Source organism: Gobius niger (genome assembly GCF_951799975.1).
Source record: "Gobius niger genome assembly, chromosome: 12".
Lineage (NCBI taxonomy): Eukaryota > Metazoa > Chordata > Actinopteri > Gobiiformes > Gobiidae > Gobius > Gobius niger.
The window spans coordinates 10,694,934-10,718,134 of NC_136863.1; the positions used below are offsets into that span (position 1 = coordinate 10,694,934).

A 23,201-nucleotide genomic window follows, 5' to 3' on the forward strand; every position below is an offset into this window, starting at 1 on the left:
AGCACAAAACCCCTTTACTTTTGCTCTGAAGGCTTCCAGGGTTTGGGTCCAGAACAAAGTGGATGAGTCCAAACATGAGATCCACTCCCAGGTTGATGCCATTACGGCTGGGACAGCGTCTGTGGTCAACCTCACTGCAGGTACTTGTAGGACACAAATACATTGTCCTCAAAACTGTTTCACACATTATAAAATAAAGTCATAAAGGATATATATTAATGTCACACTGACTATGTTGTTGGTGCAGAATCTAAAACAATGTGGTCATTTTAAACATCGAATAGATAATACATTTTTGTTTTACTCATATTTTCAAAACTACAGCTTAATTTTTTAACAGAAATATCATAATTGTCACAAATAATTGTTATAAATCTACACCTCAAACAGGTGAGCCCTCAGATACAGACTACACTGCAGTGGGCTGTGCCATCACCACCATCTCCTCTAACCTGAGCGAGATGTCCAGAGGTGTGCGTCTGTTGGCTGCTCTGATGGATGAGCCGGTCGGCACTGGCCACAAGCTGATGGCTGCTGCGCGTATGTTGTCAGGCGCTGTATCTGACCTGCTGCGGTCTGTGGAGCCCGCCGCTGCTCAGGTGAGACCTCACAATACGACTTAGGCACAGTTCACAGATTCTCTTTAAAAGCTTTTCCAAACCCATTACTAGATTAAACAGATGTTAATAGCAAAAGATTTCTACTACCACTTAGTACTTTCATTATGCCAACAATTACACTTTGAGTCGCACAAACCTATGGTTCAGTACACATTTTTAATTGGAACAAGCAAATAATTGTATCTGCAAAAGCTGCAGCTATTTAGACCATCTCTCTGCTACTCTCTCATGAAACCAGCATTTACTGTGAATAGTGCCAATGCTCTGCAAATAATTTAATTTCTTTGTTGATAAGATTGCTTTCCATTCTTTAAAAATCACACTTTGTGAGGCAAAATGCTATTAAAAACGATGACCCTGTCAATAGCACTACGGAACACGTTCTAAATGACTATCCATAAGTGCTGCTGATGTTGAGCTGAATGTGGTGTCGTAGTGAAGCTTAAGAAGAATACATTGAAGAATACTTCCTGGACGAATGAGAGCCTGCACAAACTGAATGTGGTGTGTTTTCAGCCCAGACAGAACGTCCTGACAGCAGCGGGAAGCATTGGCCAGGCCAGTGGAGACCTGCTCCGGCACATGGGGGAGGGAGAGACCGACGACAAGTTCCAGGTAATCCACTCTTTTCTCAGCGTTTAACTGTTAGAAGATGCTCCATGTCTTGAGTTTGTGGATATGTGGATATGTGTAAATGTGGATATACGTAAATGTGGATATGTGTGTATGTGGATATGTAGATATGTGAGACAGAGCTAGCATTATGTTTCCGAGCCTAAATAAAGGTGTGGGTGCACAGTTTAAACCTCCCTTAAATCCACCCAGATCAGTGATCAGTGCATGTTTGAATGCACTGATCTGAAATATATCTTTTTTTTTAAACTATCCACAGCTGTCAGTGAGCTACAGCAAGGCAAGGCAAGGCAAGTTTATTTGTAGAGCACAATTCATACACAAGGCAATTCAAAGTGCTTCACAGTTGCATAAATACAAGAAAACAAATAGAATCAATAAAAAAACATCAACATAAAATTAATCAATTACAGTAAAAGGCGAGAGTGCAGATAAAATACTTTCAGTCATATGCATGGGCAAAAGCGTTACCTTTCAGCCCTTCAAATATCCACTTACATATTTTGTCATTCCGTTCTCACAACCTTCACAGCACCTTGCACCTCCCAAGTGCTAATCCCTGGAGGAGAGACGTACAGTGTGTTCTACTGACATTATTTTCCATGTGACCTTGAGCTAATTCTGTACTCATGCATGTCTATGGCTATGACTATTAATATTCCCCCATAGGCAACACTTTTACCTTGTGCCGTTACTGTTCAGGTGAGATTACACACAGAATCCTGAATGGAAATGAAATAAACCTCTCTTTTTTCATGATTATTAGCTCTCCTGTGGCAGATGTGTGCAGCTGTTCAGAGAAATGATGGACTTTGCATCATGTGTTGCAGGACACTCTGATGAATCTGGCCAAAGCGGTGGCCAACGCGGCGGCCATGTTGGTGCTGAAGGCCAAGAACGTGGCTCAGGTGGCGGAGGACACATTGCTGCAGAACAGAGTGATCACTGCTGCCACTCAGTGCGCCCTGTCCACCTCACAGCTGGTGGCCTGCACTAAGGTACCACTGCTATTTACATCTAAGACCAACCAGCTGCAGCCAGACCAAACCAGAGCTATAGTGGTAGCATAGTTTTGAATACACTTAATTAGGGATGGGACTTATGGCTCTAAAGAAAGTAGCCTATCCACCTTATTCCGGAGGCTCGCGTGGGCGCCGCCATGAATATTGCCCGCCCCACATGTCGGTGCAAATGAACATTGAACATTTTACACAAATCAATCGACTAAACATCAGATTTGAGCGGAGAATATTTTCACTCGTTCTCTGTTTAAATGAACGGGCTTCGCGCTCGACCGGAAGTGTCTGGACAACGGAAGTGCCGAGACAAAGCAAAAAGAGGCAAAAGTGGGCGGGGCGGAATAAGGTGAATAAAAGAGCCGTACTAATCTAGTCTGATTTATTCACAGTAAGCTTGAACATAATACTGACAAATTATTATCAGTGCAATATTATGTGATACATCTGATTGAGCTTTACACATTATTTCGCGAACACAGCCTAAATTGTGCAGTTTTAATTGTTCAGTTTTAATTATGATTCTATGATTTGTTTGTCTTCATTGTTTGTAAATTCTGAATTGTTAGTTCATTCCCAACTTCACACATTTGTATCCCAATTCTTTTCAAGGAGTTTATTCGTATATTTTACAACTTTCAGGGTCACGTTTTCAGGATCACTGCCACAATGCAAACAATGTGCAAATTAGTTAAAAAGGACTCAAAAAAGACAAAATGATAAAAAAAAAAAAACAGATATAAGCCCTTTAACTACTGTGATAATATTGTTCATGCAAAACTCAAGACAGTTATTGAAAACTGCAGTGTTTTCTCTTGCCGTGCACCCCACTCCATGTGGATGAGTTTGCAAGCACATTTCACAATTTGCAAGAGGCAACGCAGCACGGTTATGCTTAAAACATGCTGGTTTTCAGCATTTCCAGGTGTATGTCTCTAAAAATAGTTCATAATACTCTGCAGACTGGTCTCTTTTTTTTACCATAAAGGTCTACGGATGTAATGTACTGTAAGGGGACGATATGGATTTAACTCAACTAGTTAGAAGCATTTCTGTCAAAAGCCCAAGGCTTAAAATCTGCTGTCACTCTGTCGCTGGTGTGCAGGTGGTGAGCCCGACCATCAGCTCCCCGGTGTGCCAGGAGCAGCTGGTGGAGGCGGGTAAACTAGTGGAGCGATCTGTGGAGACCTGTGTGAAATGGTGCCGTTCGGCCAGCGACGACTCAGAGCTGCTGAAGCAGGTGGGAGGGGCGGCCGCGGTGGTGAGCCAGGCCCTCAGCGACCTCCTCCAGCACGTGCGCCACTACGCCAGCTGTGGAGAGCCCATTGGCCGCTACGACCAGGCCACCGATACCATCATGAACGTGACAGAGAACATCTTCACTTCCATGGGGGATGCAGGTGAGCATCAAGCCTGAAACAAACATAAGGCTTCTGATTTACTTCAGTTTGTTCACAACTTGCGAGATTTGATGTCTAAATGTCTGGATCTGTTTCTTAATGAAGACTGCTGACTTGAAAATGTAATGGCTTCTTTTGAAACTTTGATCAATGGGACACTGGGGCATTCTGTGTATTTTTCCAGGGGAGATGGTACGTCAGGCCAGAGTTCTTGCCCAAGCTACTTCTGATTTGGTGAATGCTATGAGATCAGATGCAGAGGCCGAGGTCGACGTAGACAACTCCAAAAAACTACTGGCTGCAGCCAAACTGTTGGCAGATGCTACGGCTCGGATGGTAGAGGCTGCCAAGGTAAAAGAATTTATTAAGTACCATGTTCATTTGCAGTACACGAGACTGATTCCGGATTAGGGATAATTGCCTATGTCAGGATTCATGTACATAACCCTCATAATGATGACTTAGACAGAAGGTGTTTATTTGGTTCTAACAAGCCTTTTAATGGGCTAAGCCAGTGCTTAATTTGATTCCCCGTTTAGGAGAATTCTTTCCCCCACCTTTCAGTTTTTCAGGGTTAATGATCCGGGATCTATTTTGGAGGATCAATTTGGTGGTCTGTAAGCAACTGTTTCCTCGAATCCATCACATCAGTCCAATAGTGTTCCTGAAACTATTCATTTACAAATAAAGCACTGCTCCCAAAGATGCAGCAATGTTGATAGAGTATGATGAAACAAAAATCTCAACTTGGCCAAAAAATTAAATCTGCTGGGGGCCTAACCCTAACCCTAACAATAGTATATGGATTATTTCCGATTCACAGCAGAATTTGGGGCTCAAATGCTTAGTGTGGAATATCAGCTCCAGGGCTCGCTGCTTGTTAGACGCTTCTCACCCGTGACACTCCTTTCACCCCGTTACTGTGATTGTACCCTCAGGGAGCGGCCGCGTACCCGGAGAATGAGGAACAGCAGCAGAGGCTCCGTGAGGCTGCGGAGGGTCTGCGCGTGGCCACCAACGCTGCAGCTCAGAACGCCATCAAGAAAAAGCTGGTCAACAGGCTGGAGGTGAGCAAGTCTATTTGCAATTTGAAATTATTTTGTTCCGGGATACAGCCGTGTTCATTATCTACAATAAACACTGTTGATGAGGTAACAATATGTTTTTCAATAATTACAATTATTACATTTTGAAATAATAATAAACAAAAGCTGTCCATTATTAGTGTGTATAATTCCATCGCTGGTGATTTTTGTGGTTGAAGTAAAATTACTTGCATTTGTATCATTTGACCAGGTGGCAGCGAAGCAGGCTGCCGCTGTGGCCACTCAGACCATCGCCGCTGCCCAGAATGCTGCTGTGTCCAACAAAAACACTGCTCTGCACCAGCAGCTTGTGCACAGCTGCAAGGTACACGTTTACACACTCAGCCGTGTTGCATACATCAGCTTATTTCAAAGGTAGTATGTGTGGTGAGTTCATTGGTAATTTTACAATTATCATTTAACTACCAATTTTACAATATTATTACAACATGTCTTTATGGATTACTTGTAATGGATGAGAAATATCTAAAGTAAAGTCAGCCATTAAAGAATGTTGGCATTGATTTTAGTGCAAGGCTACTGACACTATATTTATCCATTCAGATTACAATATTTGCTTAATTAGAATTGTCCCACTGTCCATCTCATTTACCTACGTCAGCCCTATAGAATGGTGTGGTGTTGTGTGAAGCTATTGCTGTTTCACAGCCATTTCAGTGGTGTTAAATGAAACTGTTCCTGTGCTCTATTGAAGGTAGTGGCAGACAGTATCCCTCAGTTAGTCCAGGGAATGCGGAGCAGCCATGCCCAGCCGGAGGAGCTCGGGGCTCAGCTCACTCTCATTATGGCCAGCCAGACTTTCTTACAGGTGAGGCACAGTGCAGTCAACTGCCAAGCTAAATGTTTACTCAACACCTAAGAACTATTCACTTTGTCATGGTCTCCCAGCCCGCGAGCAGAATGGTGGCCTCTGCAAAGTCTGCTGTTCCGACCGTAGCTGACCAAGCGGCCGGGATGCAACTGGGACAGTGTGCCAAGAATCTGGCAACGTGCCTGGCTGAACTGAGGACAGCGACACAGAAGGTAGCACCCGCACTTGCCCAGGGGGGCAGGTGTCTGTCAGCATGAAATCACAGTTTCAACAATGATAATCATCCTCACAACCCCAGACCCATATCATTCACACACCAGTGGCACTTTTTCAATAGCACAATGGCCTCATACACTTGTAGAAGTGAGTATCAAGCTTCGGAGTGTGAAATATAATATTGTGTCCATAGGCCTATGAAGCCTGTGGCCCCCTGGAAATCGACTCGGCTCTCAAAACTGTGCAGACACTGAAGAGTGAACTCCAGGATGCCAAAATGTCTGTCATTGAAGCTCAGCTTAAACCTCTGCCCGGGGAAACGGTCAGTGTTATTCAGCACATGTGTCCCTTCTTTTTGGTCAACAGTCTGAACGTCTTTCTCCTCTGATCTTGTTAAAGCTGGAGAAATGTGCTCAGGATCTGGGCAGCACTTCTAAAACTGTGGGATCTTCTATGGCGCAGCTATTGACGTGTGCTGCTCAGGGCAACGAACACTACACAGGTCTGTCATGTGTCATTGATGGGCTGTTGAAATGTTATTTATACACTGTATGTTTATTTGCTGCAATCTTAAGCTGATTAAAAGTCATTTCTTGTCTGCTGTAATGTAGATGAGTCGTTTTTCATATTAAATTAAGCTGCGCTAAATGTCTTGTTCTTCATAAGGAGTGGCTGCCAGAGAAACGGCACAGGCCCTGAGGATCCTAGCCCAGGCAGCCCGGGGGGTGGCAGCCAGCACCCCGGAGCCCCAGGCAGCTGCTGCTATGCTGGACTCAGCACAGTGTGTGATGGAGGGCTCAGCAATGCTTATCCACGAGGCCCATCAGGCTCTGGTGCATCCGGGAGATGCAGAGAGTCAGCAGAGGCTGGCACAAGTAAGACTCCAGCGAGCTCTGGTTAAAAATACTTTGATTTATTATCACTACCATCTTTCTTCCAATGAATCCATTTCACAACTTTCAGTAGATATTTATAAATCATGTACTTTTTGTCCAGAGGACAGTAGTTTGTCCTCAGTTTTGCTCAGGGTCATTGCTTTGCTTTGTGATCACTGTGTTTTGTTTTAGGTGGCTAAAGCAGTGTCCCACTCACTCAACAACTGTGTGAACTGCCTGCCGGGACAGAAGGATGTGGACATGGCCCTGAGGAGCATCGGAGAGGCCAGTAAGAAGCTGCTGGTGGATGTGGTGAGTTTATCATTTCCAGCACTTTGTTGCAGCTGGTTTATCTTGTTGGTTGATTGTATAATCCCTTGTATCTGTATAAGATAAACAGTTGCTCTAGCAGATGTATTTGTTGTTCAGCTCCCTCCCTGCAGTAAGACATTCCAGTCAGCTCAGAGTGAGCTGAACCACTCAGCAGCTGAATTTAACCACTCGGCTGGAGAGGTGGTCCACTCCTCCAGAGGCACCAGCAGTCAGCTCGCTGCCGCCTCGGGCAAGTTCAGTAACGACTTTGACGACTTCCTGGATGCTGGCATCGAAATGGCAGGTCACACCCAGGTATGCTATTGTCGATATGGTCTCTCAAGGTTGTACACTAAAAATGGACACTCTTAGTAGTTTACATTTTTCTGTCTCATTTAGAGCAAAGACGACCAGATCCAAGTTATTGGGAATCTGAAGAATATCTCTATGGCGTCCAGTAAACTGCTGCTGGCCGCCAAGTCTCTGTCTGTGGATCCAGGGGCAGCAAATGCCAAGAATCTCCTCGCTGTGGCAGCAAGGTCAGGAGAATGCCATCATGATAACAGCTACCTATTCTCTGCACTACTGAATTTATTCGGTTTCAGTCACTACTTTTACCCAGCAAGTAAATAACTTTGTAGCCTCTTTGAAGTAAAACAGGACCATCAACTAGACAGCCAATGTTACCAAAGGTGAACAGCGTTCTGCAGGCGAGGCCGCTCACATGTAAAGATGTTGTGTGTTGCAGGGCAGTGACAGAGAGCATTAATCAGCTCATCACACTGTGTACGCAGCAGGCAGCGGGACAGAAGGAGTGTGACAACGCCCTCCGCGAGCTCGAGGTAACACTGTGCTCTTCATTGTCCTATGCCAGAGAGGGCAGTTGCTGTGTATGAGCTTGTATGCTGTTTTTTCTGTTCAAGTCAAAGTTACATTACATAGTTTATAAAGATGATGTTTTTATTTGATGACACTCATAACAAACTGGACCAGTCTTTATTGTTCTCTTCTGTTTACAGGCCGTGCGGGGGCTTCTAGAAACTCCCAACGAGCCTGTGAGTGAGCTCTCTTACTTTGACTGCATAGAGAGTGTCATGGAGAACTCAAAGGTATGTGTATTTTATGCCCAAATATCCACATGTGGCCTGTCCTTTCTCTGTAGGAATTGGTTTTACGGTGAGCTGAAGATTGTTTTCGATTGCTAATGTTTTATCCAATTGTCTAAAGGTGCTGGGGGAATCCATGGCTGGCATTTCGCAGCATTGTAAGACAGGAGATGTGGCAGCATTTGGGGAGAGTGTTGGGGTGGCATCCAAAGCCTTGTGTGGGCTCACTGAAGCTGCTGGACAGGTACTTTCTTCTTTGCGCACCTTTGTATACTGGACTCAGGAAGTATTTATGCCTCTCTATTTGTCTGATCCTGAAAATGAAAAAAAACTATGATTATTTTGTGAGAAAAGATCTGAAATCCTTCTTAATCCACTGTATCGCTTCTTGTTCCGTGGCCTAAAGTGGAGTTAATCTTGTATTTGTCAGGCCTCTTATCTGGTCGGAGTGTCTGATCCCAATAGTCAGTCCGGTCACGAGGGGCTGGTAGATCCAATCCAGTTTGCCCGAGCCCATCAGGCCATTCAGACTGCCTGCCAGAACTTAGTGGACCCCGCCAGCAGCCCCTCCCAGGTAAAAAGTGTTGAAGCACTCAGCAGAGCATGTCAAACCAACACACATTTATATTTCACAGCATTTAGGTTCTACTTTAAGCTGCAGTGACAATAGCATTTACAAATATATTCTGTTGTAGTTTTCTTTAATGTAGCCTTTTTGCAAGGACTAAGTCTTCCTCTGATAGAATGAACCTTTTGATATTGTCACAGGAGATACAAAGCCACAGAAAAACCCATAAAGCATTTCTGAAACATTGTGTCTTCTCTTCTGCTAGGTCTTATCTGCTGCTACTATAGTTGCCAAGCACACCTCGGCGCTCTGTAACGCCTGCCGTCTGGCCTCCTCCAAAACGTCCAATCCAGTGGCACGGAGACAGTTCGTCCAGTCGGCAAAGGAGGTGGCCAACACCACGGCTAACCTCGTTAAAACCATCAAGGTCAACTCACCGACTGATCAAAACGTTGAGTGTATACCTGTTACAAACATTTCCTCGATCCCGTTCCCTGTGCATGTGAGACAAGTCTGTGGATTGCAAAAAGACTTGACATGTGTGCACTCGTTTCCAGGCTCTAGATGGAGATTTCTCTGATGAAAACAGAAACCGCTGTCGGACGGCTACAGGTCCACTTCTTCAAGCCGTGGAAAATTTGTCTGCCTTTGCAAACAACCCCGAGTTTGCCAGCATACCTGCACAGATAAGCAATGAGGTGCTATACCGCAACACTTTTTTTTAATCTTTTATAGGCTGAAGTTATACATTACAACAGGGTTTCCAAAGTAGGGGCCGGGACCAATCGGGGGGGTTGTGGGACACTGCGGTGGGGGTCCCAAGAGGACTTACAGTACATCCTAGAAAACTACAGTGGTACATCTGTGATACCTATAATGGTACTTCACAGTTAGTTGCAGTGGTACATTTACGGTATGATAGTGGCGCAGTTGGTAGAGAGGGCCGTCTCATGATCGGAAGGTTGTGGGTTTCGAATCCCAGCTCCCGCAAATGCTCACTGTCGTTGTGTCCTTGGGCAAGACACTTCACCCTACTTGCCTCCAGTGTCTGCGTATGAATGGGAGTGTGAATGGGTGACTGATTCCTTACTGTAAAGCGCTTTTACCTATAATGGTACTTCATGGTTAGTTACATGGTTAGTCTATCATGGTACCTAAAACTAACCCTGAAGTACCATTTTAGGTTCCATGATAGGTACCATGGATCTACCACTGTAGTTGTCTAGGATGTACTACAGTTTTGCAGTACATACTCTACATAGGGTTGCCGGGCCGTATTGTGGTGTTACCCATTAAATTTGGTATTTTTGATTTTTTTTTTAAATGTATATTTTAGGGAAATGAAGCCAAATATAAACATAAAGTATCCAAACATACATCAATAAGACAGATTTTTGACGTTTTGATTATATATGCTAATTAAATTTCGCTGAAGAGGGTCCCGAGTTTTTGGTCTGGTGATTTTTAGGGCCACGTCCTGGAAAGATTGGGAACCCCTGCATTACAACACAGTAACAATGGGGGGGAAAACAAAGAAACAGGAAATAGTATTAACAGTATTACTAGGTAAACACTATCCATGTTTCCTGGTTATTTACTGTCTTTGTAGTGCCTTACAAATATTGTGATTACCGTAGTCATAATACCAAGGAAATAATTTAGATGTTTGTCCGAGTAATTACCTCGTTATCACATTTCTTGTTGCCATGCTGTATCCATCCTACTATCTTATCGTTACTTTGCTCAGTATGCTGCTTCTTCCCTTCTGCAGGGCTCTGCTGCTCAGGAGCCTATTATCCGATCGGCGCGCTGTATGTTAGATAGTTCCACATTTCTGCTGGAGACAGCCAGGGCACTGGTGCTGAATCCCAAAGACCCTCCGACCTGGTCCATACTGGCTGGACACTCGCGCACTGTGTCCGACTCCATCAAGAGCCTCATCACCGCCATCAGGTCAGGGGCATGCATTATATAACTGTCGTAACAAGTCAAATAGAACTGCTTATGGACTGTGTAACACTCTTTGTTCAGGGACAAGGCGCCTGGTCAGAGGGAGTGTGATTATTCTATCGATAGCATCAATAAGTGCATCCGAGACATTGAGCAGGCTTCACTGGCTGCAGTTGGACAAACTCTACCGTGCAGAGAAGATATTTCCATGGAGGTAAGAATATGAAGCTTTATGTAACATCCTCACTGTATCTGGCCTGTCCTTATGGACCTCCCGCTCCTCTCCAGGCTCTCCAGGACCAGCTAACATCCTCAGTCCAGGAGATCGGACACCTGATTGATCCAGCGGCGACAGCAGCCCGAGGAGAGGCAGCTCAGCTCGGACATAAGGTGTGGCTCTGAGACCTCTACACCTCTACCTGCTCAGGTCCATACTTTCTAAACATTGAACTTTACGTCTCTTTTCCCAGGTGACCCAGTTGGCCAGTTACTTTGAGCCCCTTATTGTAGCTTCTGTGGGTCTGGCCTCCAAACTCCACGACCACCAGCAGCAGATGACCATCCTGGACCAGACCAAGACTTTATCGGAGTCCGCTCTGCAGATGCTATATGCGGCCAAAGAAGGTGGCGGAAATCCTAAGGTACTGTAAACTACTGCGTTTTGAAACTCTGTCTACATTTATATTCATAATTGGACATGTACTGTATACTCTGAATAACAACACTAGTGGACTGATACAAAAACTACTAGTAATAACTTGGGGAAATGCAAGTGCTTTCGCAGTTTTGCTCAGGTCAAGCTTGATCTCAAGGGGGTTGCTATGGTGAGAAAACTTTGGAACAAGGAAATACTATTTTTTTTACTATGGAGGCAGCAAGCTGTGCAGAGTAACTCCAACTAAGTGATTGTTTTCAGTGATATAATGACATACAGTGTGAGGGTTTAATCAGCTGGTCTTTCCCAAGGCCTGCCACACCCACGATGCAATCACAGAGGCAGCTCAGCTAATGAAGGAGGCTGTGGACGACATCATGGTGACTCTAAATGAGGCAGCCAGTGAGGGGGGCATGGTTGGGGGCATGGTGGAGGCCATCGCTGAGTCCATGGGCAGGGTGAGTATCCGAAGAACAATAAATATTATTTGCAGATATTTAATTCTCTGCAGAAACGGTGTTACATTGTACTCTTTGTGTCCAGCTGGATGAAGGGACCCCGCCTGAAGCAGAGGGCTCCTTTGTGGACTATCAGACGACCATGGTCAAGTTCTCCAAAGGCATCGCCATCACAGCTCAGGAAATGGTGAGCTCCCTCCAACTGGTAGTGCCCTGTTTGTGGTCCATATAATGAGCCTATCACAACTGCCTGAGCACAGTTATATTACCAATCTCCTTTTCTGAGAATTTCTGAGAATTTTTGATAAAGAACACACATTTGGATATGTAAAAGGGCTAGAAAAAGATTTAATTGGCAACTTGGTCTCTCACTCAACTTTATGTGTAGTCTTCACTGTATGTTATTTTGGGTTTTTTTCAGATGACTAAGTCAGTGACATGTCCAGAAGAGCTGGGGGCCCTTGCCTCTCAGGTGACAGTGGATTATGGACAGTTAGCCCTACAGAGCCGTCTCGCTGCAGCCACTGCTGAAATAGAGGAGGTGACAATTATTAATAATAATGAATCCATCACTATCCCAAAGTCTGGATTTTCAGTTTTGTTAAGCCCTTTCAAGTCCAGACAACATTGTATTTATATATATTTTTTGTGGTGTCAGGTGCGTGTGCAGATCCGCAGTCGGGTGCAGGAGCTGGGCCATGGCTGTATTTACATGGTGCAGAAGGCGGGAGCTCTGCAGCTCAGCCCAACTGACACATTCTCCAAACGGGAGCTCATCGAGTGTGCACGCGCCGTCACAGAGAAGGTCCATCCTAGTCTTCTTTTTTTTATTCATTTATGTGTGGACAAGCATAGAAAATACAGTCATTACTGATAGCACTAAAAGATAGATGGCCTCTGCAATATATGTATATATATATATATATATATATATACACATTTTACCCTGATCTCACTGTGTAAAATGTGTTGCAGGTGTCTCTGGTTTTGTCAGCTCTGCAGGCAGGAAACAGGGGCACTCAGGCTTGTATCACCGCAGCCAGCGCTGTGTCGGCCATCATTGCAGACCTGGACACGACCATCATGTTCGCCTCTGCCGGGACGCTCCACCCCGACGATGAGGAGACCTTCGCTGATCACAGGTCACATGCGCTTGAACCCTGCCTCGAAAAAGCAGCCAGTGTCAACGTGCCTAGCAAAACTGTAAAGAGTAATGCAAATATAAATGAATGAGTCATATAAAGCCTATGGAAGCCTTTCAGTCTGAGCTTTACAATGTTTATAGAGGGTGTTTGTTAAATATGCTAATAGTTTTCATGTCAGCTCTTGTATTAAATAATAAATGTATTAGGGGAATCATATTAGTGTAATTTTAAAATACCTTTCCTTCTGTCTGGCTCAGTTCAGGAAACTAACTTTTTGTTGTGTCATTCCACAGGGAGAGCATCCTGAAAACGGCCAAATCCCTGGTGGAGGACACCAAGCTGCTGGTGGCTGGAGCTGCTTCCACTCAGGACAAACTGGCCCAGGCCGCTCAGTCCTCAGCCAAAACCATCACGCAGCTCACAGAGGTGGTGAAGCTGGGGGCCACCAGCATGGGCTCCGAGGGCCCTGACACGCAGGTCAGACTGAGCTCCAATAGACAAAATAAGTGCATCCATGTGAACAGAAATCATGTAATCGTATGGTTCATTCTTAATGATGAAAGATAAATGTGATTTAAACAAGTTGATAAAAAACTGTTAGTAGTGCTTTATATTAAGGTGTGCTTATTAAGTATTAATGTATTAATAAACATAAACACCATAACCCCCCCATAATTAATAGGCCATGAATGATATGCTTATTCATTTCCTTCCCTAATCCAAACCTTAATCCTAACCTTAATCCTAACCTTAATCCTAACCTTAAACATGACCTGATTTTGTAGTGTTTTGTTGTCCTATTATAGTATATTGTAAACTCAGACATTTGTGGTAAAAAAATAATGTGCATCTAATCATAAACTCATAGGCTAGTTTTCCAGAATTTCTGTGAGAGTGACCCTGAAAAGTGACTCTGCAAATCTTGCCTTGGAATTGGGATGCTACACATGTGTTACGAACGTAATGAATGACCACGGCTTACAGTTTAATTTAATGCCTTTCTCTCTCATTGCTTGTTATCCAAAAATCAGGTATAGGGCCTTTAAGCAGGTAACTATTGCTTATTAAAACCTTATTAATACTTAACGAGCACACCTTAATACAAAGCGATACCAAACAGTTTTCCTTGAGAGCGGTGAACTGTATTTGGCTTTTGCAGTCCTCTCCTTGTTCTGACACAGCCTCACTCTGAGCATTGTGCTGCCTCTCCTCAGGTGGTTCTGATTAACGCAGTGCGGGACGTGGCTAAGGCTCTGGCTGAACTCATTAGTGCCACCAAATGTGCCGCTGGCAAACCAGCAGACGATCCCTCCATGTATCAGCTGAAGAGTGCAGCTAAGGTGAGGCTAACACTGCTATTCTTACGGACATGCATTAGGACAGCAGAAGCATTTACTGTTATGCAATTGCTTGTAGTTAACTAGTACCACTGTTGTGTGCAAAAGCAAAAAGTACATTTAATTATTATGTTGAATTTATGTATGTATGCTTGTATTCCTTTAATATAGGTGATGGTGACCAATGTGACGTCTCTACTGAAGACAGTGAAGGCAGTGGAGGATGAAGCCACTCGTGGTACAAGGGCATTAGAGGCTTCCATTGAGTACATCAGACAAGAGCGAACGGTGAGAGAAACTGGATTTGAAAGAGATGATATGTACTTATATGCTTTTGTGTTTGGTATAAATTGTAGGTTTTCCAGTCCAAGGATATGCCAGACCAAGTTGCCTCACCTGACGAGTTCATCCGGATGATAAAGGGTATCACGAGAGCAACCACCAAAGCCGTCGCCGCTGGCAACTCAACCCAGCAGGAGGATGTCATTGCCACAGCCAACCTGAGCCGCAAAGCCATCTCTGACATGCTGACTACCTGCAAGGTGCCTTCCACTTACTCATATAAACAGAACAGTCTTACCCAGTCAACAGAAAACCTTATGCTAACATATACGTTTTTTTTGTGTCTCAATTCCACTTGTATTATACCTTTGTAATAATAATAATAATAATAATCTGCTGTTGGCTTACCAGTCATTTCTCTGTGGTGATGTTTTCTACAGCGGGCGGCGCACCATCATGAAGTGAGCGAGGACGTGAGAGCCAAGGCACTGCAGTACGGCTCCGAGTGCACAAGTGGATACATCAAGCTCCTGGAACAAGTCCTGCAGGTTGGGCATCCTTATCACACGTACGGGACGCACAGAGGGACTAAGTTTGGGGGTAGTTTTATTATAGAGGGGCAGAGACTTGACTGGGTCAGGTGTCAGACGATTTGCTGTTGCTGTCGTAGGTGCTGCAGAGGCCCAGTGCAGAGCAGAAGCAGCAGCTGGTGGTTCACTCGGAGCATATAGCAGCCTGTGTGACCGAGCTGCTCCAGGCTGCTGAGAACATGAGGGGTGAGTCCACACAAACGTCTAGCCTAACCCACCTCCTACATGACCTACCCCTTTAAAATACCTGCTATATCAACTGACATTTTTGGAGAGTTTAGCCATGTTACAATTTTTCAGTTAATTATGATTAATGCATAACATAACACAGTATTAAAAGATAAATCGAAAAAATAATCACACATCACTTTAGCGGCACAGACGCGTTTGTAGTTTCCAGCATGACATTGCTTATTGATGAACAGCGTAAAGCCAAAAACTATTTTACTGTCAAACTTGTTTATTCACACAGTTAAGCTGACATAAATGAAAATGTAATTGTCAAATGTCTGGGGCAGGACAAAATAAATCAAACTGCTATTGTCTTTGAAGTGTTTGAAATGATCACACAGGCCTCACATCTCCACTTAAAATGAATTAAAATGTAGGAAAATACAAAGAAGCATTTATAATTATGCTTGAATGTGATTATCTGTGATCAAATAATTACAAAGGTCATGATTTACTTGATTAAAAATTTGAACAGACCCCACCACTATTTACAATATTTCCCCTTTTCATTTGTGATCATGATAATCTTACACATTTAGTCAAGCTCCATCTTCTTCTCTTAAAACACATGCCCCTCATTGGCTGCTGTCAAAACTTCACCCATGAAACTGCTTTTGTTTTTAAGTCCACACATTATGGAAATGATCAAATGACCTCGGCAATCAGGCCATGTTACCGACTTAGCAGCCTCTGTTTTTAGATTGTTCCGAATAGATTCATTTAGCACTTTGTTTGCAGATAGACATGAGTGGCAAGCAAGTCCTGTGGGTATTTTCTAGACATAAAGATGCTAGAACATCCAAACTAGTTTAAAAAAAACCCTACATAATGCAATACAGGACCTCCATATTCTACATACATATTGCCCAGCTTGTGCATGTATTCAAACAAAGTCGTATGAAACTTATGTGAGTTTGTCATGTAGGATCTGAGAGTGTTGACGCTGAAGAAACCACAGTCATCGCTGAGACAGAACTGTTAGGAGCTGCCGCGTCTATCGAAGCTGCCGCCAAGAAACTGGAGCAGCTCAAACCAAGAGAGAAGCCAAAGGTACATAACAAAACATAACCTCACAGCACAGCCATACTGTTTTGTTCCAAGTGTCACTCGGGGCAGATTCTGTCACACTTCATCAGTTTTCTCACATTTGTTCTGAAATCATTGAATTTTAGTATAACTACTACAAGAAACAGCTTTTATTTTTTCCTTAGTCCCTCTTAAAATCAACCTGTGTTCTGTGTTTATTGCTAAATCCTTTATGTCTCCGGAGATTGTATCATAAACCCCCTTGTCCTGTGTGTGCCTCTAAACCTCTGTACACAAAAGCAGAGGCTTGACTTGGATCCGTTTGGGAGGCAAAAAGATTAGGCGAGCCAGTTGCACATCATTATATCAGTGACTAGTGTCTTCAAGTTCCCTACAGCAACAGAACCAGGAGTATAGTTTTTCATGTCATATATTTGGAACTCGAAACACGAGCAACTTCCTGCACTGTCTGAAACAATGTTTACTCAAGTTTCAAGCACATAATCTGATTAGAAAGACTGAGTGGGAAATATGACAAAGTGAGCTGTTGATTTGTTTAAGACCCTCTGAAATAACCAAACATTGACAAGATGGTGTTAGTTAGGTAGTTAGCGCCTGTCATTCAGTCACTCTCGTTTTACGTTGAAAAAGCAAAGGACCGGGACACAGAGCCTTGTATAGCTCTATGTGCTAGAATAAAGGCACAGTGCTACACTGGATTAACAAGTCAAGACGTAATTCAAGTAGATATCTTTTTTTGAGGAGAACGGACGAAAAACAGGTGCTCCTCTGTCTTGGAGGGCAAAACGTCTTATAAGGCTGTATGTAGACGCTGAGGCGCTCTCATCTCTTGTCTTCCTTCCTTGTCTTTTCTGCTCCCTGTCCCGCCTCCTGAAGGAAAGGGTCTGTCTGCCCCCCCGCATGCCCCACTGACCCCCCATCTCCCTTTCCAAAGCGTTGTAGACACGGATGCCTTCTCTGCAGGGCTCTGTCTGATATGTTTGATATATTAGGTTGTTATTCAGTCCAACTATATATCAAACATATTCCTACAGTGTCCCGCTCTGTCTCCAGCCTCGTGTTCCTCTGTATTGTGCCGTCGCATGCTGTGGGGGCGGTAGCGTCAGGTCGAATGCCGAGCGACAGTGCCTCAAGGGGGTTGAGTGATTGTCTTAGAAGCTTGGTGATCCCAGCTCTTGCCAGTTCATAATGGCGCTGTGCCCTTGAGCAAGACACTTTACCCACCTCTGTTTACGTGATGGCTGTGTATGAGTGAGTGGGGGTAGTCGTAATGGAGAGACAGGACATGGAATCTTTCTTCAATCATCTAATTTCCAAAATAGAAATGATAAAGCCTTAGAGACAAAAAAGCGAACTTAACAAACCACTTGTAACTCAGGAATAAGAGGGTTATTTCACCTAATGCTCACCTAATGTCTGGTTTTGTCCACAGCAAGCAGATGAGACTTTAAATTTTGAAGAACAGATCTTAGAAGCTGCAAAGTCCATCGCCGCTGCCACCAGTGCTCTGGTGAAATCAGCCTCCGCCGCTCAGAGGGAGCTGGTGATGCAAGGCCAGGTCAGTGTCTGCACACACTCACACATCCACCACATGTCTTATGTATTTTCATATGGTAATGGTCAGTGACTCTTGTGTTTCTTAGGTTGGAGCCACACAAGCCAATGCAGTGGAGGATGGCCAGTGGTCGCAGGGGCTCGTATCAGCTGTAAGATAATACTGTGTTCAATAAGGTTTCATCAGGGTTGTTTTGGGGATGTTTCATCAGTCACCAAAAGTAACCTCTGTCTGAACCAGGAGAGAGAACTGAAAAAGCGTCTTTTTGAGCGACAAAACATCCTCAACAACTCTGTCCTGCATAAAACTTTTTAAAACTTGGACAAAACTAGAGGGATGGATCTAGGGGTGCACAAGGTGATGCAATATTCATATAACAAGAAGCCACTGTATACAGGTGAAACTCGAAACATTTGAATATTGTTTAAAAGTGAATTTATTTCTGCAATTCATCTTAAAATGTGAAACTAATATTTGATGTGGACTCGTTCCATGCAAAGTGACATATGTCAAGCCTTTATTCATTATAATTTTGATGATTATGGCTTACAGTCCCTTTTCAAAATATTCTGATTTTATGATTTTTAATTTGGGTATTTTAGAAGCTGAGCCATAATTATCAAAATTATAACAATTCAAGGCTATACATATCTCACTTTGTATGTAATGAGTCTATCATATATTAGTTTCACAGTTTAAGCTGTGAATGACCTTTTTAATGATGTTCTAAGTTTCAGAGATTTCAAGATTTTTGGACACACAGTCTAGAAAATGCATGATAACCTATAATTGAGCAAAAGGTCTGTTTATGTCATGAGTGTTTCGATTTCATGGATGTACTGTTTTCCAAAGGCTCATATTACAATTTTCAAGACTGTTATTGGATATCGCATTTTTTTTTTGATCACAACATACAGGATAATTTAGAGTTGACCCAAACCCTTTCATCATTGTGTTTTCTTGTTTTCTTTTTTTGCACAGGCGCGAATGGTTGCAGCTGCCACCAGTAACCTGTGTGAATCAGCGAACGCGTCGGTGCAGGGCCACGCCAGCGAAGAGAAGCTCATCTGCTCAGCCAAACAAGTGGCCGCTTCCACAGCTCAGCTCCTCGTGGCCTGCAAAGTGAAGGCCAACCAGGAGTCCGAGGCGGTCAAGAGACTCCAGGTAGAACCAATGTCTTTAAGAGTGTTGTCTCGCAGGTAATTGATTTCACATTCTGGTGTTGTGTTTGTGAAGGCGGCTGGAAATGCGGTAAAACGAGCTTCAGACAATCTGGTGAAGGCTGCACAGAAAGCTGCTTTTGACAAAAATGAGGATGACAGTGTGGTGGTCAAGACTAAATTTGTTGGAGGCATTGCTCAGGTAAGAAAATATTTAACTCTGTTTTTTTTTTCTGATTTAGATTTTCCACCAAGTTTAGGTATAATTTGGTCCAATTTAGTCCTATTTTCCACCCAGTTTTGTCCTGAAATGATTCTGATTTTCATCTGGTGGTGCTTGCAAAGTCAAATACACTCCCTGACCAAAACATTTATTTAACTAATTGTTATCATAAGAGGCTGCTGCAGTTGGTCATGTCCAGGTTCAGTAGCAATTTGTGCCCAAAGAAAGAAATCAGCTGACAGTTAACTTCCTGAATGACCAGGTTTCTCCATCAATGGATTTCTTCTTCCCTGATGACACGTGACACTGGCAGATTTCAAGATGGCAATGCCAGGATTAGCCCATTCCTGTGCGGGGCTATGGATTATTTATTTTTTGCCACTAGGGGGCAGCTTAAATTTAAAAAAGGAAAGAATTCCACAAGTGGAGGGCACTGACATAATAAGAAATCAGGATATAAACAGCATATTATAGCCATGTGGTAAATAGTCAGTCTGCCCCAGGGTGACTGTGGCTACAATAGTAACGTACTGCCATCAAGTGTGGAGTGAATGAATAATGACTTTATGTAGCACTTTGAGAAACGTGTAACACAGGCTGATAAAGCTCAATAAGTGTAAAATGTTGTTATTTATGAGGCCACAGTCCTGTACAATTTATGCAGCCCGCGACCCGCCGTGGGGGCTGAATTTCTGCCCTCAACACAAATAAGTTCATCACCCCTGGGACTCTAGATCTTAGCCCCACTGACAATCTTTGGGAAGTGCTGGAGAAGGCTTTGCTTAGTGGTCACACTCTCCCATCATCAATACAAGACCTTTTTTTGTTTTACTTTTTTATGGTAAATTTTAAGGCATTAAGTGTATTTCATGGTGAGGTTATATGAAACTAACATGGTATATATATTGTATATATTGTGTATATTGTAATGTAATTCGCAGTCCAATAACTTACTCTGGTCAGGTGAGTATTTGCAAAGAAATTGTTTTCATATTTGTTGGATATTATTTAAAGGAACCAGGCAACTTAATAAACCTTGAATACAGATACTGAACTCTACTCTTGCAAAGACAGATCCAAATATTAAGAACAGCTATTACACACTTCTTTGTTGATATTTTCTAGATCATAGCTGCTCAGGAGGAGATGTTGAGGAAGGAGCGCGAGCTGGAAGAGGCCCGTAAGAAACTGGCACAGATTCGGCAGCAGCAGTACAAGTTCCTGCCCAGCGAGCTCAGGGAGGACCAGGGATGATGCCGTACGGGACACGCCGCGGAGCCACTCCCCTGTCACATATGGTTTGGTCCCAGCTTGTGCTGTTGTGAATAAATACCACTGAGAACACGGAGAATGACATGCGCTATGGTGGATTTGATCGTAACTGTCGGAGCCAACCATGAGATGAGTGTCATTAAAGGTTTTGGACTGAGCGTTAGAAAGCTAATTGATATCGGGCGAAGAGAGGTAAAAACAAGGTCAAGCTTGCATGTACTATAATATCTATACATATCAAAGAAGCTACTAACCAATAAAGAAGTGCTTATTATGACGGGTGAGGTACTAAAAGCGGGACAGGTGTATGTACAGTATGAAATTGTGAATATAATCTCACTCAATTCAATGATATAACACGTTTCCCAATACTCACTCTATAACTACACTCTTAACCGGTTATTGTGGTTGCAGCTAACAGCATATTGACTTTTTGAGTACATACAATTTCATAAGATGGTGTTTGATAGTGGAAAATGGCGGTCGTACTGATCAAAAAGCACTGAAGTAGGGTTGTGTAGTATGAACCAGAAAGGCACTGATGTTGAAATGTGAATTTTATTTGATGGTGCAATATTTTGAACAAATAAACTGTTTTGGTTAAAGCCACACTGCGGAATATTCCAGGTAAAAATCAAAAGAGTAACTCGCGGTAAAACTCGAAATAGACATTCCAGCGAACTCCTGATGCTATTTTGTTCAATGGGGTTGTCAAACTAACGCAAGAGGACGTGACATGTTTAAACCTTAATGTACCTGTAGTCAAGGCATAGACTGTAAATTAGGAATGGACCAAATATAACCTGTTTCTTCCTGAAGCCGTATGGAAATGGCAGCAGGCTCCGGAAGTTTCTTGCTGTAATTGACTTTCCATTAAAACCTTTTTGCCCCTCTTGAGGTCATTGTTGAAGACGGGCACGTGTTTGTCTTAACACTCGCAACGTCGTCCTGTTTTCATTTTTCGCCTTATTCTAAACATAGGAGCTGGCTCCAAAAACCAAGCCAAACTGCTAGCATGAACGAGCTTCAGTTAGCCCGCGCTGAACGTAGGGAGCTACCCTCACGTAATCTTAATTCACTGTCTATGAGTCAACGTTTCCATGGAGACGAGTTGGTCATTCCCCACCCCCCGCAAAGTTATCCTCTGAGGAGAAGCTGATCGCAATAAAGACGACTGTGCTTTGAGTTTTGTCTTGTTTTGTTGGTTGTTGTTTTTTTTTCTCCATTCTTGTATTTTATTGTATTTATTGGGTGAAATGTTGCGCAGTATGGCTTTAAAATGAGTTTCAGATCAAACTGTAAGTAACAGCAGCTAAGGATTACCCTAGATGTCTTATATTATGCATTATTTAAGCTTTTGAAAAAGGTTTTGGACAATTATCGGTATTTCAAGTGCATACCAGACACCATTGTTGCCGGGTGGGTATGGACTAGAGGGAAGCAGGCTAAAGGGGGCTGAAATCATTCCTGTAATACTGTAATATACTGTATTAGACATTTTGATGATCATGTAAAGGTATCTGGTAAACATGCTGGAGAAAGAGGCATGACATCAGCCGATGGAACTAAGTATTGTGGGCTCCTGACTGCATATGCTGGATCACTCAAACATACAAATGAAATGGAAACAATTGTTTTTGATGTGGGAACATTATAACATGGTTTCGAATAGGGCTGCACAATATGAGAAAGAAATGACGTACTTTGTAACTGTCTTGAACATTGCAATAACAATCATATTTGAACTCAATTTAGACTAAAATGGTTTGCTTTTTTCATCAAATCATTCAGTGCAATTCAATTCAATTCAATTAATTCTATCACACTGTAAACCACATAGAGTGAATTGAATATCAAACACATGTATATGTACTTAATGGGCTGCAGGGGGAAGGAAGGAGAGAGCTCAGCTTCCTGACAGCCTGATGGATGAGCCAGTGTCAAAACAGGCATAGAATAGTCTAAATCAGATCCAAAACAATATGTGTTTGCTTAAAGCCGTGTTTCGTCAGGACCTCATTGGTATAGTGATATTTTGTGGCTTCTTGCAATATTGATATTGATTCTGAATTTGATAATATATTGTGCAGCCCTTGTTCTGAAGCTCAAAAAGTCTGTTGTGCATAATATACGCTCTGTCCTCTTCTATCTCGCACTTTGTATGAAATATAAACTTGTGTCTGGACTGTACTTCACGGGTGTTAAACATTGTACACTGCTTACTGCACAATACTCTACCTGTATACGATGTGATGTCTTTGGTAGCGAGTTACTGTGTGAAATGGACTGATGTTTTCAAAAGCTCGGGCACTGAGGAAGGTTTCCACGATATGACCACTGTAACGCCCCTTTACGAAGCAGGAGCAAATGTTGAATGGTACATGTACTTGATGACGTTGAAGTATTGTGTCGCGCTGAATTGAGTGTAAAGGCTCTGACTACTAGTGCCTTACCTGAGAGCCGCATACAACAAAAGATACCCATATGGAAAACTGGAAGGAGAAAACTGTATAATGTACGTAGTATAGAACTTTGTGCTCTGTCCCAATTTCCTCCTTATAGGAAATTAACCTTGCGTTGATACATTTTGCAGAGGAATAAAGCCTCTGCTCTTGTTCCTTAATGGACAGAGG

The 23,201-nt window shown here is 43.1% G+C and overlaps 1 protein-coding gene across 1 annotated transcript in view; it reads left to right on the plus strand.

Moving 5' to 3' along the window:
- Positions 1–22,080, plus strand: part of tln2b (talin 2b) — a 40,368-nt gene extending 18,288 nt beyond the window's left edge. Inside the window, exons 15-57 of the mRNA XM_079567773.1 lie at positions 32–140; positions 391–599; positions 1,137–1,235; positions 2,084–2,251; positions 3,375–3,669; positions 3,854–4,020; positions 4,608–4,736; positions 4,966–5,079; positions 5,470–5,583; positions 5,664–5,798; positions 5,996–6,124; positions 6,202–6,304; positions 6,469–6,677; positions 6,870–6,989; positions 7,107–7,304; positions 7,389–7,528; positions 7,738–7,831; positions 8,009–8,098; positions 8,217–8,339; positions 8,526–8,669; positions 8,929–9,114; positions 9,221–9,361; positions 10,435–10,616; positions 10,695–10,827; positions 10,902–11,003; positions 11,084–11,254; positions 11,580–11,726; positions 11,812–11,913; positions 12,148–12,267; positions 12,385–12,531; positions 12,702–12,868; positions 13,165–13,348; positions 14,086–14,211; positions 14,380–14,496; positions 14,565–14,750; positions 14,931–15,038; positions 15,161–15,266; positions 16,237–16,361; positions 17,791–17,916; positions 18,002–18,064; positions 18,895–19,077; positions 19,150–19,275; positions 20,422–22,080. Coding sequence (XP_079423899.1) covers positions 32–140; positions 391–599; positions 1,137–1,235; positions 2,084–2,251; positions 3,375–3,669; positions 3,854–4,020; positions 4,608–4,736; positions 4,966–5,079; positions 5,470–5,583; positions 5,664–5,798; positions 5,996–6,124; positions 6,202–6,304; positions 6,469–6,677; positions 6,870–6,989; positions 7,107–7,304; positions 7,389–7,528; positions 7,738–7,831; positions 8,009–8,098; positions 8,217–8,339; positions 8,526–8,669; positions 8,929–9,114; positions 9,221–9,361; positions 10,435–10,616; positions 10,695–10,827; positions 10,902–11,003; positions 11,084–11,254; positions 11,580–11,726; positions 11,812–11,913; positions 12,148–12,267; positions 12,385–12,531; positions 12,702–12,868; positions 13,165–13,348; positions 14,086–14,211; positions 14,380–14,496; positions 14,565–14,750; positions 14,931–15,038; positions 15,161–15,266; positions 16,237–16,361; positions 17,791–17,916; positions 18,002–18,064; positions 18,895–19,077; positions 19,150–19,275; positions 20,422–20,550 — 6,066 coding nt within the window. The 3' untranslated portion in view covers positions 20,551–22,080. The remainder of the gene's footprint in view (positions 1–31; positions 141–390; positions 600–1,136; positions 1,236–2,083; positions 2,252–3,374; positions 3,670–3,853; positions 4,021–4,607; positions 4,737–4,965; positions 5,080–5,469; positions 5,584–5,663; positions 5,799–5,995; positions 6,125–6,201; positions 6,305–6,468; positions 6,678–6,869; positions 6,990–7,106; positions 7,305–7,388; positions 7,529–7,737; positions 7,832–8,008; positions 8,099–8,216; positions 8,340–8,525; positions 8,670–8,928; positions 9,115–9,220; positions 9,362–10,434; positions 10,617–10,694; positions 10,828–10,901; positions 11,004–11,083; positions 11,255–11,579; positions 11,727–11,811; positions 11,914–12,147; positions 12,268–12,384; positions 12,532–12,701; positions 12,869–13,164; positions 13,349–14,085; positions 14,212–14,379; positions 14,497–14,564; positions 14,751–14,930; positions 15,039–15,160; positions 15,267–16,236; positions 16,362–17,790; positions 17,917–18,001; positions 18,065–18,894; positions 19,078–19,149; positions 19,276–20,421) is intronic.
- Positions 22,081–23,201: the final 1,121 nt, after the last annotated feature.